Source organism: Triturus cristatus, chromosome 7 (assembly GCF_964204655.1).
Source record: "Triturus cristatus chromosome 7, aTriCri1.1, whole genome shotgun sequence".
NCBI classification, from domain to species: domain Eukaryota; kingdom Metazoa; phylum Chordata; class Amphibia; order Caudata; family Salamandridae; genus Triturus; species Triturus cristatus.
The window spans coordinates 186414773-186433646 of NC_140590.1; the positions used below are offsets into that span (position 1 = coordinate 186414773).

General features: G+C 41.8%; 1 protein-coding gene across 25 annotated transcripts in view; it reads right to left on the reverse strand.

Moving 5' to 3' along the window:
• LOC146809181 (uncharacterized) overlaps positions 1–18874 on the reverse strand; it is a 1126689-nt gene that overhangs the window by 142006 nt on the left and 965809 nt on the right. For all 25 annotated transcript variants that reach the window (XR_014966360.1, XR_014966358.1, XR_014966357.1 and 22 more), the window contains 2 exons: positions 16399–16440; positions 10484–10568 (listed from right to left, as the gene is read on the reverse strand). Coding sequence is in view for 18 of the 25 variants with exons in the window: in XM_085615993.1 (XP_085472119.1) it covers positions 10484–10568; positions 16399–16440 (127 nt within the window). In the remaining 7 variants the exon portion in view is untranslated. The remainder of the gene's footprint in view (positions 1–10483; positions 10569–16398; positions 16441–18874) is intronic.

An 18874-nucleotide genomic window follows, 5' to 3' on the forward strand; every position in this document is an offset into this window, starting at 1 on the left:
ACTGACTGTACTATTATGGTTCCGTCCACTATCTACTTCACTCAATAGACCATGTTCACATGTACATGTGTGTGCTCAGCATACTCAAGGCTGTCCGGCACATTACCTCAACACTTTGCATTGTATACTTTTATAATCAAGAATCACTTGCCACCTTCACACATACTTTGCTCTCATCTCTCCCCGCATTCTGCATTGTGTAACAGGTGCTATGCCATGTTTGCTTTGTGTACATGGCTAGGCACGGCTCCCACAGTACATAGTGTCATTGTGTCTGATAGGTGTACATGTTGTTTGTGCTGTTGTATACGATTATATAAGGTAGCACGTTTATTCACGAGCAGTGGTTTCTCCCATTTACATATCGCTGTCTTAAAGAGCATACAGAAGTTTTTCTCACAGGTGCAAACTGTGACCACAAAGGCAGTCATTCATCTCTTTGCAAAAATTGCCAACTACATGACACTTCTAAGCTTACAGCCCCCAATCTTGTCTGCTATCTTGAAAGCACGCCGGCTCCCACAATCACACCAACATTCACACAGCTTTCTAATGGCAGTTATCTGCTTCTCAATAACATGCACTCCTACGGAATGTGAGGTGGCATACCATATGTCTTACTGTTTCAAACCGAGTAACTTCCTGTCGCAATGTCTATTCCCACCCACACAAACTAATTCCAAAACTTCAACTTGGCTTTGAATCCCTACTTTGCAAACAGATTTCATTAAACTAACCAAACTAAAGCACTTTACTTCAGAACAGAAGTGTCCCTCACTTCTGCAAAAGAAATTTATCGCCTGCAGATAGCACGTGCTTCCAGTAAAATACAGTCCCTTTTAAATTCGAACCTCCCATTACACTTTGTGAATTGTTACCCGATTTTCAACACATCTCACACTCAAGGTCTGGCACACTTTTTTAATACGGTCTCCTCCGGCCTTCTCACAGCCTTTCAAACTGTTTTTGGTATAATACCACACTTCATTCATTCGATCATCTCTGGAATAACAGGAACAGTGCCCAAATTCTCGCTTTCTTTGCGGCCATCCTACTACTATTTTTTCTTGTAAAAAATGACTGTGCTTCCTGTGGTAACAAGCATCTCTGACAGAATATGCCTCTACGTGAAGCTACATCAATACCGTGAAAAAATGTAACACCTTTTTGGCTGCCTGCCTCTATCTATTATCGGAGCCAGCTACAACATGACATTTATCTATACATATACAATCGGCGTGCAACCATCTTTCTATTGCAAAACTTGCCCATTCGACTGGCGAATGGATGTATGCCTTGCCAACATCCCAACAATCGCTCCCGATATCCAGCAGGTAATGGAGTATCTTGAAATCCATGAACTTGATTGTTCAGGCAGTAGAGCTATGGCGGATGCAACGCAAAAAGGTATCATGGCAGAATGGGATTTCTGCGCAGCCGTGAAAGATCTACTGCAATGTACAACCTTTGACAACATCGAGTCATTCAAGTCTAATAGCTATTGTTTATGTCACATAGAACTGTTACATGTAATGTGGAATTCACTAATGCAGCAGCTTCAGATTTGAATATAACAGAATCGGTTGGAGTTTGCCTCAGCTCGTTGCCTTAGCTCTTTGCACAAGAATTTGTTTTTGAAAGAGCTGAAGACAATAATGTATGGTTTGACGAGAAGGGTACCTAATGTGCTTCTCAGAAGCACAATTTTGTGTTCCTCCTCAAAGTTCCGATGTGACTAGAACTATTACCAATTCTGACACGCACCAGATTGAATCTACCGTACAAGAGATTGCTGACTGTTCTACTGTTGATAATTTTGTGTTACAACAAAGGAGTATCAGGGTACCAAAAAAGTTTGATGATTACACTTTGCAGTTTTTTTTGTTTCTTTTCTTAAAGGATACATGTGCTAATCGTATACTACCTTTATTTTCATTATAGAATTTCGAGTCATTCAAGTGTAATAGGTATTGTTTATGTCACGTGGAACTGTAACATGTAATGTGGAATTCACTGATGCAGGAGCTTACGTTTGAATACAGCAGAAGCTGTTGGAATTTGTCTCAACTGAATGCCTTACCTCTTGCACCAGGGGATCCATTTATGGCACTTAAATAAAGACACTCTTTATATAACTTTCAGACTCCATTGCTTTATTACACACAGCCTTTTCTTTATTCCTCCTTCCTATTACACACTCCCACTTTCTTAGACACAACTGATTTCACCATTGCTCTTCTGTGGCATTGCAACATTCTGCATTATATTCTTCATGATTATTTATTTATTCCTGCTTCCTAAAACACTGCATTCGAGTATTCAGAAAGTAGAGGTGAGTAATTCGCTTCCCACTCCCTGTATTGTATAAACCATACTAACACTACCTACACAGATATGCTAAAGCGGCCAGTATCCTACAACGCCCACACATATCACTTTACAGCAATCAGCTCACGGCTTATGCTCACGGTTTTATCCCCGAGTCTTCAGACAAGTACCAGTGAGTAGTTTGCTTCCCACTCCCGCTATACTCTAAACGCATACCACCACCTGCACAGCTATCCTACAGCGGCCAGTATGCTACAGCGCCCAGATCACATCAGTTTACACCACTCAGCTCATGGTTTAGGCACACACTTTCATCCCAGAGTGTACCGGCACCTCACCTCAGCACTGTCTCACTCTGCGCAAAACAGCACTTTCACACCGGTAGGGATAAAAACGCCAGCACATCATTTTACAGCACTCAGCTCACGGTTTAGGCGCACGCTTTCATCCCCGAGCGATCCAGCACCTCACCTCAGCACCCTCTCACTCTTGTCAAAACAGCACTTTCACACCGGTAGGACTAAATACTTCGCTTCACACTCCCTGTTTAGCACACCCTAAACACCCCACAGACGTTACAGTGCTACTATCCTCCCCTTTCCTACTTTTTTCACCCTTTTTCCCCATACTCATTTCAACAGAATCACAAAATGGTAGCCAACACTTCCTAGTTGCAACCGCTCGCACCGATAACAGCCAATAAGCAGCAAGCTCTTGCTCATAATGGCTCAGCCAATCAGATGGCATAACTCCCAAAAATCAATATCTGTAAATTTCAATATTTCTCCAAAACTACTGAATGGATTTACCCAAAATAGAAAAAAGCGTGCTTTCTAGACCAAGACCCTTGTCCCTGCCAAATTTGGGGCAATTTCGTTCACCCGTTCGACCTGTAGCCTTGTCTAAAGTTTCCTATGGAAATTAACATGGACATCACCCCTAAACTTCCCACATAGAAGCCGGAAAGAACTCATCGGCCACAGTTCAGGAGTTCGACTAATATCTCACCAACACTACTCCCACCTCAAACTCGAAACACAGGGCGGGTGCTTACTTCTTATAGTGAGGGTGGGACCTCACTTTTGCTGCACAGCAACTTAAACACGGTTTGGAGCACTCACAGGATCATTTCTGGCTTTATTTATTAAAAGCAGATGCGTTTCGGCATTCATCGCCTTCTCAATGCTGTGAAGCTTGTCCATGGTACACAGTGTATGATTAAACAGTTATACTGTGTCCACTTCTGCCATTGGTTGATACTGGGCTGATGGGGTGGTTCTGATGTTCTGTTAGACCCATGTCCAAGTCATTGTATTGCTACTCCAATGGCCCCATGTCCTTCGCCACAGCTGCCAGATTTTACATGATGTTTTCCCAGTAAGTGTCAGATAGTTAACTGGCTACCCCAAGTTTGAATAAGTTGCGACTTTTTCGTCGGCCTCAAAGAACTCATCGGCGGTGGTTCAGGTGTTCGACTAATATCTCACTAACAGCACTCCCACCTCAAACTCTGAACACAGGGCGAGTGCTTACTCCTTATAGTGAGGGTGGGACCGCACTTTTGCTGCACAGCAACTTAAACACGGTTTGGAGCACTCACAGGTTCATTTCTGGCTTTATTTATTAACAGCAGACGCGTTTCAGCGTTCATCGCCTTCTCAATGCTGAGAAGCTTGTCCATGGTACACAGTGTATGATTGAACAGTTATACTGTGTCCACTTCTGCCATTGGTTGATACCGGGCCAATGGGGTGGCTCTGATGTTCCGTTAGAACCATGTCCAATTCATTGTATCGCCACTCCAATGGCCCCATGTCCTTCGCTACAGCTGCTGGATCTTACATGATGTTTTCCCAGTAGGTGTCGGATTGTTAACTGGCTACCTAAAGTTTGAATAACTTGCGACTTTTTCGTCGGCCGGAAAGAACTCATCAGCGGCTGTTCAGGAGTTTGACTAATATCTCACCAACACCACTCTCACCTCAAACTCCGAACACAGGGCGGGTGCTTACTCCTTATAGTGAGGGTGAGACCGCACTTTTGCTGCACAGCAACTTGAACACGGTTTGGAGCACTCGCAGGTTCATTTCTGGCTTTATTTATTAACAGCAGACGCGTTTCAGCGTTCATTGCCTTCTCAATGCTGAGAAGCTTGTCCATGGTATACAGTGTATGATTGAACAGTTATACTGTGTCCACTTCTGCCATTGGTTGATACCGGGCCAATGGGGTGGCTCTGATGTTCCGTTAGAACCATGTCCAATTCATTGTATCGCCACTCCAATGGCCCCATGTCCTTCGCTACAGCTGCTGGATCTTACATGATGTTTTCCCAGTAGGTGTCGGATTGTTAACTGGCTACCTCAAGTTTGAATAACTTGCGACTTTTTCGTCGGCCGGAAAGAACTCATCAGCGGCTGTTCAGGAGTTTGACTAATATCTCACCAACACCACTCTCACCTCAAACTCCGAACACAGGGTGGGTGCTTACTCCTTATAGTGAGGGTGAGACCGCACTTTTACTGCACAGCAACTTGAACACGGTTTGGAGCACTCGCAGGATCATTTCTGGCTTTATTTATATATGTATATATATATGTGTGTTGAATTTAATAAAACATCTACATGCCCATGGGATAGACTGCTTCATAAATCTACTTGTCTATAAAAAATATCCAGTTGTCCCTTTGGTGCCATTCCCTTATTTTGCCACCTTTCCGCAGAGCTACATACTGGGGCTGGAGGTAGTGGTGAGCAATAGTTCCAGGGCTGGAATGCCTTTTTGAGTCTGTGCAAACCTACTAACTTACATGTTTTAGTTGGTTCAGCATCTCTTCTCTAATCTTTTTCGATACTGAGAACGTTTGGACATTTACTCCTGACAAGGGCAGAAATAAAACTTCTTTCAGAGTTGGGCAAAAAGTAGTTGGAGGGAATGTGAACTTGTAGATGCTCAACAGATTTTTGCATCAGCAAATCTACACATGCATATGTGCTTGTGCTAAAATGCAGTTCACAGATATTTTCTAGGAGTACAGTTTCCTGACCTACTTCTATCAATTCTTGTGAAATCATGACTTATGTTAATCTGCATTAATGCAAGAACATATACTATGGGTCCATTTTTGTAACTTTCTTTAAGAATTGGGGGTCAGATTTACAAGAAACTGACGCATCTGTAGAGATGCGTCAGGTTCCCTGCACCAATTGTGATACCCTTGCACCACCATGGATGCGCCATACTTCCAATACGGTGCACCATGGTGCAAGGATTGACAGATGCGTCAGAAATTCTAATGCATCTGTTGACCCTAAAGTCATGCATTGCTGGACTCATGTCACAAGCACGGCACAACTTCAGCAATGCATGTTAAGGCCTGTATTTATTGTACTGCATCACTCCTTACTCCTGCTTCAAGCAGGTGTAAGGTTTTGACGAAGTGTCGTCCTAGAAGTGGCGCAGTGAAATCTTGTAGATTTCACTGCTTCACTTTTACGAGGCTTTCCTGCGTGGTAATGCCCACCCTGCATATATTATACCTGACGCAGGTATAATGTGACTCAGGGCTTTACAACATGATGCATCTCCCAGATGCGTCACATTGTAAATTGGCCACATTGTTTATGCCGCCGCTGCATCACAAAAGTGATGCAACGGCGACGCAAAAGTGTTGCAAGGGGCTTGTAAATCTGCCCCTCCATTTTTATTAAAATTCTATCTCTTTCTCTCTATTGGCTACCTTCACTGTGAATGACTGAATTCTGCTCTTTCACAAGGAATATATATTCCCACACAAAGTAGTTTTGTTCAGTGCCAGGGACTACTGTGGCAATGCTTGCTTCTTGAGGCCATTTGCTTTTTGACAATGTGTGTTGTAATGGTGAGGACCCAACAGCTACCACAACAATAAAATAAAGTTATATAAATACCATGTCAAAACAAGACACACATTGACCAAACTAAATTACAGATCACCAATGTCAGCCCTTTTGGCTTTGCCAATGCATGTTTATTTCCATATTTCTTACAATCTTGATGAAACTGCTGAAACTGATTCCATTATGAATATTTTTGGAAATTCTAGCATGCATCATCCTTTTACTAAATGATGCTTCAAAGAAATGGTACCTAAAATTTCACGGCAGTTTAGCAAAACATTTTTTCCTAGTTGTCTTTTTTTGTGAACATTTTATTTTGAAAGCAAAGAATCATCAATCTTGCTTTCAAGCTTCTTCATATATTTGCATCTATTTACTCAGCATTCTGGGAGCATTATAAGTAGCCTCATTTGTTAAACTTTGCAAATGTGTGCATACAGTTTTTTACAGGAACCTTTGTCAGTAGGGAAGTCCAAGCTTTCAACATTTCCTTAAGTGTTCACCCTAATGATAAAGGCTTTGTATTAATGAACCATAAATACCACAATGCCATTCCCTGATCCATAATGTGGTACTGTAATCTGGCAGCCAAAGGCTTTGTGCTGCAGGCAGGAAAAGATAAACTGAAAAAAACGTCTTGCCCTTGACCGCAAGTCCTGAGTGTCTATATATACATTTTTCAAAGCACTCAAGAGGTTTGAAATGTTCAAAATATTTATTGCTAGCAATTTCCCCTGCAGACAAGTTTTGGCCTAATACCTTTTTCGATGCTTTGAAATGCTGATAAACCACAGTACTTTGTTGGTTCTAAATAGTTTACCCACCTTGCAGATTGGGGAATCAGTGCCCAATGAGAGAGTTAGAAATGTTTTCACCATTCACTTATGCCCGCAATGCGGTTCCCATACGGCGACCTCTACCAAAATCACAGGAGTCAATTGTGGGCCCAAATGCCGCCCATGTTGTTTCTTTCCCGATGGATTGAGTCAGATGGGGGTCACGGTACCTCGTATCCATCAATGGCCCTACTTTCAAAATTCTTCTGTGTATGATGACACATATGGGCTGCCACATCTCCCTCATTTCCAAAAAGCCAAGTCCGCTGTATCAAGACCCCTTGCCACAACCGCTGGATTGCAATCAGCGATGTGCCCACAGGCATCAGTTTAATAACTGTACGTCCTTAAGTTTGAATAACTCACGACCTGTTGGTCAATGGGAAACTCTGGCAGCAGCAGTTCAGGAGGTATACCAAACATCTCAATTTTTCTAATACAATTGGAACCTCCGAACTCAAGGATGGTGCATTCATGTATGAGGGTAGGAATTTGTATGTTCCAACAACAACTACAAACCAATTTTGGAACACTCACTGGGTTTAAAATGTTCAAAGTATTTATGTTCAAAAGTATGGCCGCACGGACCCCCCTCTTTAGCCTTCGTGTACCGCCACCTCACTGGGGCTTTCTACAATGGAATACGGGGGCGGTGGCTTCACAGACACCCCCGCAGCCCTGGGGACCGCCACCTCCCCCGGGCTTTCTACAATGGAATGCAGGGAGGCTGTATGGACCCCAACTTCAGCCCCTGGGACCACCACCTCCCTGGGACCTTGACTACATTTAATGCAGTGATGCGCAGACCCCCTTGCAGCCCCATGGACCACCATCTCCCTCGGGCTTTCAACAATGGAATGCAGGTAGCGCACAGACCGACCACCACTTCACAGAGCAGTTTAAAATATGTATGTGGGCGGGCTCACTGGGCCTGACCGTGCCCCTGGGACCACCACCTCCCCGGGGCCAATTGCAAAAAAAGAGGCGGCCAGCTCCTGCTTTGTCCTAGGGTGCACACCCCCAGAAAATAGCAGTTTATTCTGACTTGGTGGGAGCTTTAACAGTTCCTGCCAAATCAGAGTGAACACTCTGCTTCCAGCAAGCAAGAGCAGTGAGAATGCTCTCGCTTGCTGGAAGTGGAGCATTCATCTATTTCCCTGCCCACTGTCATGTGACTAGGGAAACAGATGATTGGTTTCACTTACAGGGAGCTGCATGTTTATCAGCTCCCTGTGTGTGAAAGCAATGCAATCTCCTGCAGGAGGCAGGGAGTCAGCTGAGACTGTGGGGGCCTTGAGGTTCCCCCCGTCGTCCTGGGTAAAAGAGAAAGAGGCTAAATAAAGATCAGAAATTAGCAGATAAAGGCAGACTACAAACAAGCAGATAAAAAGGTAAGAAATGAGCAGAAAGATGGAGAATAAAGGTCAGCAACGAGCAGAAAGAGGCTAAATAAAGGTGAGAAACGAGCAGAAAGAGGCAGAATAGAGGTCAGAAACGAGGAGAAAGAGGTAGAATAGAGGTCAGAAATGAGCAGCAAGAGGCTGAATAGAGGTCAGAAACTAGCAGAAAAAGGCAGAATAAAGGTCAGAAAGGAGCAGAAAGAGGCAATATAAAGATTAGAAATGGGCATACTGAGAATTTCTGAGACCTTGATGAAGGCCCCGGCCTCTTTCAAAACCACTGTGCACAGGGGCCTACTGGGGTACTACCAGTTGGGGGAGGAACTCTCATTGGCTGCTGAGGGTCGTTGGGTGCCAAGAATCCCTATTGTTGCGATAACTAAGTCCCCCACTGCCGGACTGCTGAAATGTAATTGGAGGCCCGCCCCCTTTCTCAACTGCTCTGCACAGAGGCCTCCTGGCCTACTACTGGTTGGTGGATAAACTCCCCTTGGCTGCTGAGGGTCGTTGGGTGCCAAGAATTCCTATTGTTGCGATATCTATGCCCCCCACAGCCGAATTGCTGAAATGTCATCGGAGGCCCCATCCCCTTTCTCAACCACTCTGCACAGGGGTCTTCTGGTATATTACTGGTTGGAGAACGGGCTCCCCTTAGCTTGTGAGGGTTGTGTGGGTCAAGAACCCCTATTGTTGCGATAACTATATCCCTTCACAGTTGGATTGCTGTTACATGGGTGAAAGCCCCGCCACCTTTTTCAACCACTCAGCACAGGGGCCTCCTGGCATACTACTAGTTTGGGGGATGAACTCCCCTTGGCTGCTGAGGGTCATTGGGAGCCAAGAACCTTTATTTGTGTGAGAAGTAAATCCCCCACAGTCGTATTGTTGAGATGGCATCCGAGGCCCCATCCCCTTTCTCAACTACTCTGCTCAGGGACCTCCTGGCATAATACTGGTTGTGGGATGAACTCACCTTGACTACTGAGGGCCATAGGGGCCCAATAACCTCTATTGTTGTGATAACTAAATCCCCCACAGCTGGATTGCTGAGACCTCATCAGAGGGTGCACCCCCTTTCGCAACCACTCTATAAAGGGGCATGCTGGTGCACTACTGGTTGGGGAAAGAACTCCCCTTGGCTTCTGAGGGTTGCCCATCTGTAGGCAAATGCCCATCTAGTCTTGTTGCGTTCCCCGTGCATGCAAATTACACGATGAGCGCTCAAACAGAAAATGAAACATTTGTTCCTTTGCAGAGTGTGGAAGATATTGGTAACTCTGCATTCTCTACGGAATGCAGAGTTGACGAATTCTGAAAACTCTGCGAGCAGAGTGGAATTGTATGCCCAGGCCTAGAAAAAAAACAAAGGTTACAGGGACGTTACAGCTAGGAAATAGAATATAAAAAAACTTAGAAATTCACTGAAAAAACTCATATTGCCACTCACACACCCACTCACCAACCTATACAGTCTCTCACACAAACACTCTCAATGGTTACAGGTTACATCTAAGAAATTAAATTTGAAATCCTTCAAAATTCCCCCCCAAAAAATCCAGGGTTACAGGGATGTTATAGTTAGAAATTAACATAAAAAACCTTAGGCATTCACTGAAAAAAATGGTTACAGGGATGTTATAGTTAGGAAATAGAATTTAAAAAAACCGTAGAAATTCACTGAAAAAAACAATGTGACTTCCTGTATGTGACAACATCTTACTATCTTTAGCACACTCTCTACCTCTGGGCCATCAGTGATGTCATCAGTGATGTCACTGACCATGTCATGAGTGATGGAGTATGTGAGGTCCTAAGCAGTGCATTGCGGGGGAGCAACTTATAGTCAGCTGAGCTACATGTAACTGCTGAATTTCTCCGGTCTTGTATGAGTGAAATCTGAGCCTAACTATAACGTCCCTGTAACCTTTTATGCCACAAAGGCAGCATATTCAAGACAATACAAACAAGTTCCCATGCACTGAAGCAGGATGACAGAGAGCATAGAAGGGAGTAATAACATGTGATGGAAGAAACACTCACAAATGCTGAACTGGAATACCCTGGACAAGAGAACAGAGAATCATCCCAGAGATGGCAACAGCAATTGTTACTTCTGATGACCAGCCTGCAAAATGAGAATTTAGATTACTGTTTCTTTCCTGTAATTTAAATGGAGCCAAAGCCTGTCTAGTACTTTAAGTTCAATGAAAAGACATATGCTCTACATTACAGTACACATGCAAAGTGAGGAAGGTTTTGAGAAAATAAATCTTTTCCCAAACTTTATGTATGCCTCTAGGAGGCATACACTTTTGGTGCAAAGCCCTGGCCACCTTTCTAGTAGAAAGGGATTTGTGTCAGAACGTAGGTGTGGTTACATGGAAAGTCCATTTACCACCCATGGGAATCCCCTTAGATGCAAATAGCACAAATCATTTATTTTGTCACTTTAGGGCTCCTTTCCAATGCAAGACAAGCTCCTCACTGGAAACTAAATCCTAATTCAAGACCTTGTACCTCTTTGTGTCACATTTTGTGAAACTGCACTGGTAACAATTCCTGGAAAATCTGGCCCTTTATTTTCCTTTCCTCTTTTCTGATAGTTAACAAGGGACTACACTATCTCCTATTTATGTTGCATGCATGAAGGTGATGGCTGGCTGTGCTGGTCTCAGGCTATCTCTATTGCCTGTCTTCAAAATACTTCAGTGCTTTTTCAAAATACTGTGACAGGCTACATGTTTTTCTGAACTTTAATGTATTCTCTTGCTGTTCAATGCTTTTCACTTAAACTGTATCTCATTTTTACAGAAAATTAGAGGAACGGAGGGATTGACATCAATTAATTTGGAAGAATTTTAAGTCTCAGGAATAGAACAACCACTGATTTCACATATTTTCTTTATCTCAAAGACACAAAAGAGTTTGAAAAAGGAACTGAGCAGGCCCCTGTAATGGCAGTTGACTTAATGTATATCCTTTTTGGATCCCCTAGTAACATCCTTAGTGGCTTTTGTGTGAAATAGCTCATGTTTTTTCTTAGTGAAGCTAAGAAACATATTGTTACAAAGCAATAAGTTGATGTTGATTCTTGATGTGAATTCCCTATATACAAGCAGACAGTATGAAGATGGGTTAGTTTTACACTCCAGGTCTAACATTTTATTCAACATAATATTATAAGTTTGGGGGGTGCCACAAAATGTATTTGTGCAATAATATTTTCCTCTTTGAAATCCAGCTTTATGGATAGCTATGAGGAGCAGCAGTGGGCATCAGTTTCATGCCGAGATATGCAAAACTGATAATGGGAACTGGGTACAATAAAATGATAAGGAGAAAGAGGATTCTATTGTGTGGTCTATTATACCTATTTTATTTGACTACAATGAACAAATCTATGTATGATGGACCTTATTTACAAGTAATATTCTTAGTGTATTGCTGCTTAGGAATGCTGAGCAGTTGTTTATAGTGTTTTTAATATCTTCTCATTCTCATTGATATCGTTTTTTTTGTATGAATACGTAAAAACATTGTAAAGTCCCACTTAGCATCACTATACAGTAATACAGGAATCTGATACCTTCCATATACTGTCCATCACACCTTTGTTTTCTATTGATGAAAAAATGGAAATATCTAGTTGTATAGTTGACAAAAAAGTATGGTAGTCTGGCTACACAATATAGATGACCTTTGTTTGATATGGAATAATTAAATGGATAAAAAGAATTCATTTGTGCCTCTGTTGCGTAACAATGTAAACAATCTTTGGTTTACATTCAATATGAGTTATTGTTCTGTCACCTGTTTGGATATAAGCTTGTAGGTCATTGGTAATGTGCTATTTACTTTACTAAATCTGAAAGAAACCACAGGAAATATTTTCCTACATACAACCAGAAACCATCCAAATAAACAACTGGATTACCCTACTTAGGGAGCTATTATGCGCAAAGAGAAACTGTAGTAGCAATGCACTGTATCAAAAGGAGGAAACTATGATACAGAAATTAAAGAATAATAGCTACCTACAATATGTTTGAAATAATACAGTGAAATGGTGGAATGCAAAGAAGGGAAGCATTGCTGAAGGTATGTATTAGTGAGGAGCAGTAACAGTAAGATAATAATTTAAGGTTCATTGTCACCTTTAGTGTTGAGAACCACAAAATCTGCAGAATTTTGTAAGGGCACAAAAATGTACTACAGACACACAGAATACTGAGTCTAGCAAACACGATCACTAAGAGATAGTTTACTACATAGATACACAACACAAATGATAAATAAGACACATTTCTTAGCAGACAGGATAAGTGTTTTCTAATGCTGAAGGTGTAAAGGGGTAAGAATGGAGAGGATAAGCTAATATATAAAAAAACATTATATTTACCGGGAGCAGAAAATCAAACAGCAAAACACATGTGAGAAATCCAGGTAAGGCAGTCCCTAGGCAATGAGACGTTATTGGGTCTCAATCCTGCCAACTTGGGTCTTTTATCTCTGGTACTGTTGCCTGTACTGCAGCCCCTTACATTGGGGACCATATACCCCGTTTTAGCACTTGACTCTCAAGGTAATGAGGTACAGCAATCCAGGGTTGACTCAGGAGGGGCCAAGGTCTAGAAACTCAGAACTCAGCAATGTGTAAAATTAAAAAAAATCATTGTCAGGTCAGCACTTTTGCTTTTAAAAAAGAAATTTACTTTAATAAGAAAATAATTAGGTACTAAATACACAATTGCATAAAGGAGAGTGAAAAAAAGTATTTAAGCTCCCTCCAAAGAGCTACAAACATGTACCCTAAAAAAGGACACAATGGGCAAATAACCCCTAAACACAGACTAGAACAAGTTGTTCTGAGGCACTCATAACATTTCATGCACCAGCAGACCCTCATTCTAAACCCACAATATATGTAATATATGTACATATACCACATTACATACAGATATGCAAATATTAAAAGTCAGGCCAATTGGCTTTGTCAAGGGAGTTTCAACATAAATACCGCCATTGATAACACATGGTATGTTCCTTAGAAACCAACAAATATTGGGTTTGTCAGTTTACACAAAACGTAAGAATTTGATCGTCATCATTACCTTAATAAAACATCTCCCTGAAATGTTCAAAACAACATGTATAACATCTGTCATTTCACCTATTGCTTTTGACACAACCATTTGCTCATAAAAAATGCAGCTTTTATCACAAACATTCATTTCTTTAGATTGAGGCTGCTTAGCAATTGCACAAGACCCCAAAACAAAAGGGTCCAGCATCACCAATACAGCATAGAACTTAAAAAATAATTTATCACTATCGTCTTTTTTCTACTAAGGATACCGATTATAATCCCCAGGACACCGACTTAGTCCTAAAACTTAAGCCCTGTTTAGAAATTGGTAGACAAATTACTCTCAGTGGTGAATGGTAATTTTACCTGGGAATGGGGTAGGGGGAGCACACACTCACACATACACCTAACTTACCACCTATCATATGCACATGCACACTCACCCATTCACAATACTCATTAACAAATACATATACATGCATACATACACATACCCAACAAAACAAAAACATTAAAGCTACCTCCTCAATAGCAGCTCTCTGCCAGGGAAGCCTTGGAGGTACCAGGAGGATTGGGACTGTTGCCTTCCCTCATTGACTGACAGGTTTGCCAATGAGGGAAGGAAAAAGTCCTAATCTCAACACTGAGTGCGATCTGGTCAGTGAGCCTTCTGACTGTTGTGAAAAGATGTCACTGATTGACACTCAGCCCTGGGCAGTACAGGGCTTAAAAGTGAAGCACCCAGTTCTGAGGCAATCAGTATGTTTCCCTTCTTCATGAGAGGGAGGGCCTTGACGTACATTTGCCAGGCTGAGGAGGTCAAATTCACAGGGCTGTGAAATTGTCAACCTGGCAAAGTTCACCCCAGGCAGCCAGGAGCATGTACATCTAGCGCATGTTTAGATCTTGGATCCTTGACTTGAACTAGAAGAGTGTCTGTCAGGCTGACACTCTTCTTGCCTGGAAAAAGGTGGGGAGCCTGTATAGGTGGTCTGCTGCTGGTTACTCTGTCACAAACATAACAGATATCTCATCTGCCCTATTACAAGACTTTTTGGTTTGACCTAATTTTCAGACTCACAAGTGTAAATGTACGGCTTTGGTATTAATTCAAGAATTGACAAATCTATTTTTAGAAGTATCAATCAGCAAAGCAATTTATTTTTGATAACGCTATTTCTGGAGGATATTGTACCAACCTACAGATTCCTGACTGACCTGATTACCTTGCAGTTCTGAGACTGATCTAGCAAATTTTCTTGATAGGGTCCAGTTAGTTACTTTCGTATACTGCCTTTAATCTATCATGCTTGTATTGTCTCGGGAAGCAGTACACATGGTAGTGCCTTATTTGGCTCAGTGTTGTCATGATTGCAAAGATTTCAAAGTTGAACCTTAAGCCACATAGCAAAATCTTTTGTTTCCAGAAAGCAATGGAAACATTTTCCAGATCCACTGGCAGCTGGGATGATTTATGAGGTTAGGAAATGTTATGTATTTTGTTTTATGATGTTTTCTGTTGTCTTTGTTTAATTATGAGTTGAATTAGAAATATATATCCTAATCTGTATTTACTGAATATGTGTGCTAAGCATGGATGGTGACATGAATTATCTTGCCATTGTCTCTACTTTGTGCACCTATAGAAAAAATACAGGTTCTTGCCTACGTAAATGTCCTGTTAACCTATGTAATAATATTGGGATCTCAACTGTTGCCTGAGTGAGTGTTTAGCATATGAGCTTGTAAAAGATTACTTTCTGTCTGTGCCTGAAGCATGGCTTACATTTGATTTGCGTGATCAAATTGTTTTGACATTCTTTTCTTTCCCATAGTCATTTTAAAGCAAGTATATCACAATTGTTGTCAATCATTAACCCTACTTTTTAGTCTAGCAATGCTTAGAACAAAATGGCTCTCTGAGAAGCCATAAAAGATGTGATGACAGACAGTACTTTCCCACAAGGTAAAAGCATGCCTTGGTTTCAAATTTAATCTCAAACTTCTTCAGGGCATTCTTCAGTAGAAAGGGAGAAGGCTGCCTTCTCTAAATGAGAATCCCCACAACTGGCGAATAAGGCTACCACTCTGCACATTGATGGAATACTTTTGTGGTCACTAACATGGAATTGCACCAGCACTCTTCACATGGGAAATAGTTTTAGGCTTGAGGTTTGGAGTCAGGCACAAATCCATGAAATGTTTAGGCATAGCTCTAGTGATAGTACTTGGATTAAGCCTTAGCACAGGCTCTGCGTTAATTTTGCCTCACTTCACAACCAGACTCTTAAAAATGATTAAAATCATATGACTCCTAACTAAGGAACTGATTTAGTGTTTGCCGCAGGGCATTCCATCCCAAATAAGATGGATATCCCCTCCTTCTTATTATAAGTGCACTATATTGGATTGTAATAGAGTGGATGGAGTCACCACCCACCAGGCACTAATCAGGCCCTAAATTCAAATTGAAGGCAACCAAAACTTTAAGACAAAGAAGATAATCCCACAGCAGGAGTCAGAAGTGTGCACAAATAATGTTCTAGTGTCTTCAACAACAGTGTGCCCTGTACACAATAATCTTCAAACATCTTCAATACCAGTGTGTCCTATATATTAAAAAGTATAAATGAGCTGCCAATATTTATGGGGAGCACTGTCACATGAACTTCGGACAGACTTGTTGAGTTGAGCTTTCTTAACATTGTAAGTTAATGTAGTTGTTTATCAAAACTTGCCCTTCTATAAGGCTTGGAAGATTAAAATCCAGCTGCGGAAATGAAATGGGAGACATGGTTTTATTTACATTTTCTCAGAATTAACATATAGTAGCTCAATTTGCAATCTCTAATCACAAGCAATTACCTACCTTGATTGTGAGAAGCAGCGTGGTTCACGGTGGTCTGTTGAGCTGTAAAGGAAAGTAATTATTTTAAATGTAACTTTAATGAACAGATTGTAAGAACATTCTAGTGCTCTCCAAAATTAGTCAATGACTAGGTGTTGAAAAATCCTGAAATTCTTATATTAAGTTACAAACTGTTAAATCTTGTTGGACCTGATTAATAAACTGCGCTTTGTAGTAACTTACACTTTGTATGAACTTACATTTTTATAGTAACTTACACATTTGTGGTAAGTCCAACACTACACATAGCCAAGCACTTGTACCTAAACACCCTCCTAGAGAAAATAATGGAGGGAGGAAATGTATATAAAACCCATGAGACATATTAGTAAATTATATTAAATGTAATTATTGAAATAGTTGAAAATATGAATAACTATAAATTCATGTAAAAAATATCTATCTATCTCATATATATATATATATCATATTTATTATTCAATTATAACATATTTAATGACATTTTGAATTTAAAAAATAATGCATCAATACATTTTAGACAAATAATACAATTAATTACATACATCACTTTTAATACATATTAATGCATGCCAAAAAGTAAGGACACACCACAAAAAGAGCCACAAACAAGTTAGAAAAATAGAGTAATATTTAATAAGCAAAACAAGACCAAAACAACAAAAGACGGTAAATCGCCAACTGTGAATATCTGGTTGCGTCGGACTGGGACAAAGTCATAATCTCAGGCCTACAGTGATGAAACGTGGGTCAATCACAGGAACCGAGTTTGGCCCGTTGAACAGAGAACCTTAAATCTTGGTTAGCGGAGCATTGCAAGAATCAACACTAAAGGCGCGTTGTGCAGCTAAAGTGATGCACCAATTCTGAGATGCGGCGACACTGCAGTGCAACGTCCTGCTGCATCATCTTCGAAGATCCTGTTGACGAGTGCTGAGTTGAAGATGTGTCACTCAGTCAGGGTGATGCATCAGTTCTGAGGGGCTGTGATGCAGAGTCTGTCATCATCATCATCGGGCCTGCCATCGAGGAAATATGCAAGGGCCCACGCCACAGATTCATAGCCCAGTGGTGGTTCTACTGAGGCAAAGAGCTGCAATGCGATGCAGGTCTTTGCGGTAGTTCCAATCCATGATGCAGTGGCAATGCGTCAGTTCTGCTTAAGGTTATGCCGCACAGTAAGCCTGGGTGGAATTCACGTAGTGCCTCTACATGAAGTTGCACGGAGTTAGAAAACAACTCCGTGCAACTTAGCTCCGCGCCCTTCACCCTCCTAAAGTGAATAAAAAGTAATAAAATAGGCCCTTACCTGCCGTGGCTGCCTCCTCCTTGCCATGGTCGCTCTCCTTCCTCGTCCTTGCCGTCCTTCTTCTTAGATAACCCCAAGGTTGTACGTCATGCGCATGTGCATGCACACTCTCAAGATTAGTGAAAAAGGACAGCGAGGAGGAGGAAGGAGAGTGGCCATGGCAAGGAGGAGGAGGAGTGCCTTTTTAATTACTTTTAATCACTTTGGAAGGGTGGAGGGGCCGGCTAACTGCGCTTCGCCTCATAGTCGTAGTTTTGCCTAACCTCAGCATTCGCAACGGAAAGCGGAGTAGGCAAAACTACACAAACTACGCTGACAGAGCGTAGTTACCTGCCCGGGGTTACCGCATAGCAGAAGAGATGTGTCAATTCCACTGGATCCACAGAAGCTGGCAGGGCACCTTAGGCCCACTTCCAAGGGCCCAGGACTGGGGATGGCACCACTTAGCCAGGTAGACCCACAGATGACAGAGTCCAGGTGCAGAAGCAAGGTTGTTGGAGCCTTCTGCCCATGAGCCTCAAGTCAGGAAGCCAGCAAAGCAACCCTTGGAGTCAATCTGGAGTTCTGATCTTAAGTGATGCTGGTCCACTCCTCTCCCAGGCAAGAGGGCAGCAAGCCAGCATAGCAAGACAGCAGCACAGTAAGGCAGTAGTCCAGTAGGGCATCGGACTGGCAGAGTGGCAGTCCTTCAGCAGTCCTACTTTCTGGCAGAGTATCCACAGGTCAAGAAGTGTACTCAAGAGTTGATGTCTGAGGTCCAGTATATATACTCCCAGTTGTGCCATTTGAAGTGGGGAGGAGATTCTTGGGGTTCCCTGTTAAAATCCCAGGGCATCCTCTCTTCTCTGTCCTGGCTCCAAACTAACTACAGGGGGTATGCAGCCCTTTGTGTGGAAGTAGTCAAAAAATTGTTCTGTCAGGTTTCGGATCAATTACAACTAGTGCATTAATATGTCACAAACGTATCTCCAGATGCCTAGATATGGATAATTAGTTTACAAACAATAAGGCACATGACTCAAATTGCTGTTTAGTGTGTAAGTTTTATCTAAATAAAAATAAAACCTTAGAATAAAATGCGGGAACTTGACAATTCGCTATACAGTACTAGATAACTAGCAGCATAATAGCAGTGCAAGAGTTTTTAAA